Genomic DNA, 6,000 nt, shown 5'->3' with positions numbered 1-6,000 from the left:
AATCCGTCCTCAGCTGTTCTGAGCTGCCCTTCATACTGTCGTAATGTGTATGCGGTATTAAGAGTTAGGCCAGTGCAGCAGCTGCCCCCACCTTAGAGCGGGTATTCTGCCTGTGCTTAATGTGTGTGAGCAGGTATGCTGCGTGTGATGGAGGAGGATAAGCGTGGTTTTGGCCAGGCCTCCTGGGCCTCAGCAGCTCCTAGACTGGAGAAGCTGCGTTTCCTGCTGGCTAAAGAGACCCTGCAACACATGAGAGCTACTGAGATGTGTCTGCACCGCAAGAAACACACCATCAGAGAGAAGGTACCTTGTGTGTGTGTGTGTGTGTGTGTGTGTGTGTGTGTGTGTGTGTGTGTGTGTGTGTGTGTGTGTGTGTGTGTGTGTGTGTGTGTGTTTTTTAGAGGCTGGATTGGTATTCCTATCTGATCAGAGCCCCTGGGGGTGTCTCTAACTGTGTCTGTAGCTGTTTCTCTAACTGTGTCTCTAACTGTGTCTGTAGCTGTTTCTCTAACTGTGTCTCTAACTGTTTCTCTAACTGTTTCTCTAACTGTGTCTGTAGCTGTTTCTCTAACTGTTTCTCTAACTGTGTCTGTAGCTGTTTCTCTAACTGTTTCTCTAACTGTGTCTGTAGCTGTGTCTGTAGCTGTGTCTCTAACTGTGTCTGTAGCTGTTTCTCTAACTGTGTCTGTAGCTGTGTCTGTAGCTGTGTCTCTAACTGTGTCTGTAGCTGTTTCTCTAACTGTGTCTCTAACTGTGTCTGTAGCTGTTTCTCTAACTGTGTCTGTAGCTGTGTCTGTAGCTGTTTCTCTAACTGTGTCTGTAGCTGTTTCTCTAACTGTGTCTCTAACTGTGTCTGTAGCTGTTTCTCTAACTGTGTCTGTAGCTGTGTCTGTAGCTGTGTCTGTAGCTGTTTCTCTAACTGTGTCTCTAACTGTGTCTGTAGCTGTTTCTCTAACTGTGTCTCTAACTGTGTCTGTAGCTGTTTCTCTAACTGTGTCTGTAGCTGTGTCTGTAGCTGTTTCTCTAACTGTGTCTCTAACTGTGTCTGTAGCTGTTTCTCTAACTGTGTCTGTAGCTGTTTCTCTAACTGTGTCTGTAGCTGTGTCTGTAGCTGTTTCTCTAACTGTGTCTGTAGCTGTTTCTCTAACTGTGTCTGTAGCTGTTTCTCTAACTGTTTCTCTAACTGTGTCTGTAGCTGTTTCTCTAACTGTGTCTGTAGCTGTTTCTCTAACTGTGTCTGTAGCTGTGTCTGTAGCTGTTTCTCTAACTGTGTCTGTAGCTGTTTCTCTAACTGTGTCTGTAGCTGTTTCTCTAACTGTTTCTCTAACTGTGTCTGTAGCTGTTTCTCTAACTGTGTCTCTAACTGTTTCTCTAACTGTGTCTGTACCTGTGTCTGTAGCTGTTTCTCTAACTGTGTCTCTCTCTCTCTCCCCGGATCTTTGATCTTTATATAGAGCTGAGTGTGAACAGAGAATTCCCCAGACAGACAGAGACAGACAGATACCCCTCCACCTGTATGTCTATGTGTGTCAACTACCAACACTAGTCTGGCAGCTACAGTGTCTTGCAAATGTATTCATCCCCTTGGCGTTTTTCCTATTTTGTTGCATTACAACCTGTAATTTAAATGGATTTTATGTAATGGACATACACAAAATAGTCCAAATTGGTGAAGTGAAATGAAAAAAAAACTTGTTTCAAAAAATTCTAAAAAATAAATATTGGAAAAGTGGTGCATGCATATGTATTCACACCCTTTGCTATGAAGCCCCTAAATAACATCTGGTGCAACCAATTACCTTCAGAAGTCAATTAGTTAAATAAAGTCCACTTGTGTGCAATCTAAGTGTCACATGATCAGTCACATGATCTCAGTATATATACACCTGTTCTGAAAGGCCCCAGAGAGTCTGCAACACCACTAAGCAAGGGGCACCACCAAGCAAGCAGCACCATGAAGACCAAGGAGCTCTCCAAACAGGTCAGGGACAAAGTTGTGGAGAAGTACAGATCAGGGTTGGGTTCTAAAAAAATATCTGAAACTTTGAACATCCCACGGAGCACCATTAAATCCATTATTAAAAAATGGAAAGAATATGGCACCACAACAAACCTGCCAAGAGAGGGCCGCCCACCAAAACTCACGGACCAGGCAAGGAGGGCATTAATCAGAGAGGCAACAAAGAGACCAAAGATAACCCTGAAGGAGCTGCAAAGCTCCACAGCGGAGATTGGAGTATCTGTCCATAGGACCACTTTAAGCCATACACTCCACAGAGCTGGGCTTTACGGAAGAGAGGCCAGAAAAAAGCCATTGCTTAAAGAAAAAAATAAGCAAACACGTTTGGTGTTGAGACAGATGAGTCAGATGAGACTAAAATGTAGCTTTTTGGCCATCAAGGAAAACGCTATGTCTGGCGCAAACCAACACCTCTCATTACCCCGAGAACACCATCCCCACAGTGAAGCATGGTGGTGGCAGCATCATGCTGTGGGGATGTTTTTCATCTGCAGGGACTGGGAAACTGGTCAGAATTGAAGGAATGATGGATGGCGCTAAATACAGAGAAATTCTTGAGGGGAAACCTGTTTCAGTCTTCCAGAGATTTGAGACTGGGAAGGGGGTTCACCTTCCAGCAGGACAATGACCCTAAGCACACTGCTAAAGCAACACTTGAGTGGTTTAAGGGGAAACATTTAAATGTCTTGGAATGGCCTAGTCAAAGCCCAGACCTCAATCCAATTGAGAATCTGTGGTATGACTTAAAGATTGCTGTACACCAGCGGAACCCATCCAACTTGAAGGAGCTGGAGAAGTTTTGCCAAAAATCCCAGTGGCTAGATGTGCCAAGCTTATAGAGACATACCCCAAGAGACTTGCAGCTGTAATTGCTGCAAAAGGTGACTCTACAAAGTATTGACTTTGGGGGGGTGAATAGTTATGGACGCTCAAGTCTTCTGTTTTTTTGTCTTATTTCTTGTTTGTTTCACAAGAAAAAATATTTTGCATCTTCAAAGTGGTAGGCATGTTGTGTAAATCAAATGATACAGACCCCCCAAAAATCTATTTTAATTCCAGGTTGTAAGGCAACAAAATAGGAAAAATGCGAAGGGGGGTGAATACTTTCGCAAGCCACTGTACACCAGTATAGGTTAAGGTTGATTGAACATCAAGCAGTAACTTCCCTCAATGGACTCTGAACATTTCATAGCTCTAGGAACAAGAACATTTATAAAAAAAATAGCTTCTGTTGTTTCATAACTGTATGTTTGTTAATGGGAAAATATAGCCGTTTTTTTTCATTTCCTGGAAAGTTTCTCTTTTGGAGATTAAGAGGTTTTCATCCGACATCGATATAAAGAAACATACAATGTGATGTCAAACAATATATAGGAAAACAGGTCAAAAACATATGATCTGCCTAAATATATGGACTTGCTGTATGGAATAGCAATAGCTAACCCGCATGATAAAACAGTTGTCCAGTTTGTTCTAGATATATTACTAACCCAGTGAGAAGGAGTAACCTAGGCGATAATACATGATTGCATCGGAGGTACTAGAGTGTGTGGCTATTCCTTTAAAAAAATAAAAAAGTATTCTACTCCTCTAGTCAGCACCTCGTCTAACCAGGTGCGTTTCCTCCGCCTCCAGACTGTCCCAGGTGATAACCATCAGCACACATCATTAGGTCCCTGTGTGGTATCCAACACTTCATCCATTTTAAAAGGCTCTCCTGTCTAGAACAGAAGACACTGTAGAATAATGTGGAATTAGCATTAGCCCAACTAGCTTGATCTGCCTCTTACCATGGGTAAAGAGGGTGTGGGAATTTGGGAAACCCCCTTGTGGGAATCGGGTTCATTAGTGCAGGGCTGGAACCAAAACCTTGTACCTCCTGGATCTCTCCAGGACAGCCAGATGACTGATGTCAGAACCCCGCTTTTTGACCACTTAGTGTCAGCACTATAGTCACCCTCAGCAGACGGGTTGTCTCCCACGTTAACAATGTTCCTGTTGTCTTAGGTCTGGGAGTTCTGAGACTAGCAGTACTATATTCAGTGCTTGACTTGGACTGACATAGGTGCCAGTACTCATTTTGGGTGCCAGTACTGTTTATATTTAGGTGCAGGAACTCCACAATACTGTTGAGCTAATATTATATAAGAGGAACAGGTATATACACTGATATATACCTATACTGTTCTATCCTAGATGGGAAGCTTCAGTACTATGTTATGTAGTGTTATAACCATAGTGTTCTATATTCTATCCTAGATGGGAAGCTTCAGTACTATGTTATGTAGTGTTATAACCATAGTGTTCTATATTCTATCCTAGATGGGAAGCTTCAGTACTATGTTATGTAGTGTTATAACCATAGTGTTCTATATTCTATCCTAGATGGGAAGCTTCAGTACTATGTTATGTAGTGTTATAACCATAGTGTTCTATATTCTATCCTAGATGGGAAGCTTCAGTACTATGTTATGTAGTGTTATAACCATAGTGTTCTATATTCTATCCTAGATGGGAAGCTTCAGTACTATGTTATGTAGTGTTATAACCATAGTGTTCTATATTCTATCCTAGATGGGAGGCTTCAGTACTATGTTATGTAGTGTTATAACCATAGTGTTCTATATTCTATCCTAGATGGGAAGCTTCAGTACTATGTTATGTAGTGTTATAACCATAGTGTTCTATATTCTATCCTAGATGGGAAGCTTCAGTACTATGTTATGTAGTGTTATAACCATAGTGTTCTATATTCTATCCTAGATGGGAAGCTTCAGTACTAGGTTATGTAGTGTTATAACTATAGTGTTCTATATTCTATCCTAGATGGGAAGCTTCAGTACTATGTTATGTAGTGTTATAACCATAGTGTTCTATATTCTATCCTAGATGGGAAGCTTCAGTACTATGTTATGTAGTGTTATAACCATAGTGTTCTATATTCTATCCTAGATGGGAAGCTTCAGTACTATGCTATGTAGTGTTATAACCATAGTGTTCTATATTCCATCCTAGATGGGAAGCTTCAGTACTATGTTATGTAGTGTTATAACCATAGTGTTCTATATTCCATCCTAGATGGGAAGCTTCAGTACTATGCTATGTAGTGTTATAACCATAGTGTTCTATATTCCATCCTAGATGGGAAGCTTCAGTACTATGTTATGTAGTGTTATAACCATAGTGTTCTATATTCCATCCTAGATGGGAAGCTTCAGTACTATGTTATGTAGTGTTATAACCATAGTGTTCTATATTCTATCCTAGATGGGAAGCTTTAGTACTATGTTATGTAGTGTTATAACCATAGTGTTCTATATTCCATCCTAGATGGGAGGTCTGTCTGGGCAGGACCAGAGTGGACCAGAGACGGTAGATAATCTAGAACTTCAGTACTATGAGGCTCAGCTAGAACTCTACGATGCCAAGTTTGAGATCCTCAAGAACGAAGAGCTTCTATTGGTCGCACAGATCGCCACCCTGCGACGCCAGATCAAAGGTAGGTTACACGCACGCCATACGCACACAGGTATGCACAGATCTATACATTTAGATTTTCCAAAATGCGATGGAAAATGTTCAAAGTTTAAAAATGACTAAAGTTGTTCTAAAAGTGCAGCATAGCTTCCTCTACTGTCCGTAGATAGATAGCTATTTCTGCTGTGCCACTGGATGAGAAATAATGTCACAAAAGCATATTTACTTTAGGGAAATATTTTCTGCTCGTAAATGCCTTAATTACTGCCCATGGGGAAAATACTGTTTGTTTCCAAGGGTGTGTGTGTGTGTGTGTTTCTGTGTCTGCCATCCTTGGCAGGGCTTAGAGGACTTGGCTCTAGAGTCTAGATGTATTTTAAAACATGAGAGAGGAAGACAGCATCCCCCTACCACTTCATTGTTCTTCCCCAAAGAAAAGAGAGAGAGAGAGAGAGAGAGAAAACAACGGAAGGAGGAAGGAGGAGGAGGGAGAAAGACAGAGA

General features: G+C 41.5%; 1 protein-coding gene across 1 annotated transcript; it reads left to right on the top strand.

The window, feature by feature from the left end:
- Window positions 1-92: 92 nt before the first annotated feature.
- Window positions 93-5,620, top strand: LOC311126021 (putative WASP homolog-associated protein with actin, membranes and microtubules-like protein 1; the record flags this gene model as incomplete). Its single annotated transcript, XM_084200053.1, has 2 exons — window positions 93-303; window positions 5,351-5,620. Exons 1-2 carry the CDS (start codon window positions 136-138, stop codon window positions 5,618-5,620), a joined length of 438 nt encoding a protein of 145 aa, XP_084056179.1. The 5' UTR covers window positions 93-135.
- Between the last annotated feature and the right edge of the window lie 380 nt (window positions 5,621-6,000).

This window comes from Coregonus lavaretus, assembly GCF_964263955.1.
Source record: "Coregonus lavaretus genome assembly, contig: HAP1_SCAFFOLD_10422, whole genome shotgun sequence".
Taxonomy (NCBI): domain Eukaryota; kingdom Metazoa; phylum Chordata; class Actinopteri; order Salmoniformes; family Salmonidae; genus Coregonus; species Coregonus lavaretus.
The sequence above is the reverse complement of the archived record's forward strand: the minus strand, read 5'-3'. Positions and strand labels throughout refer to the sequence as shown.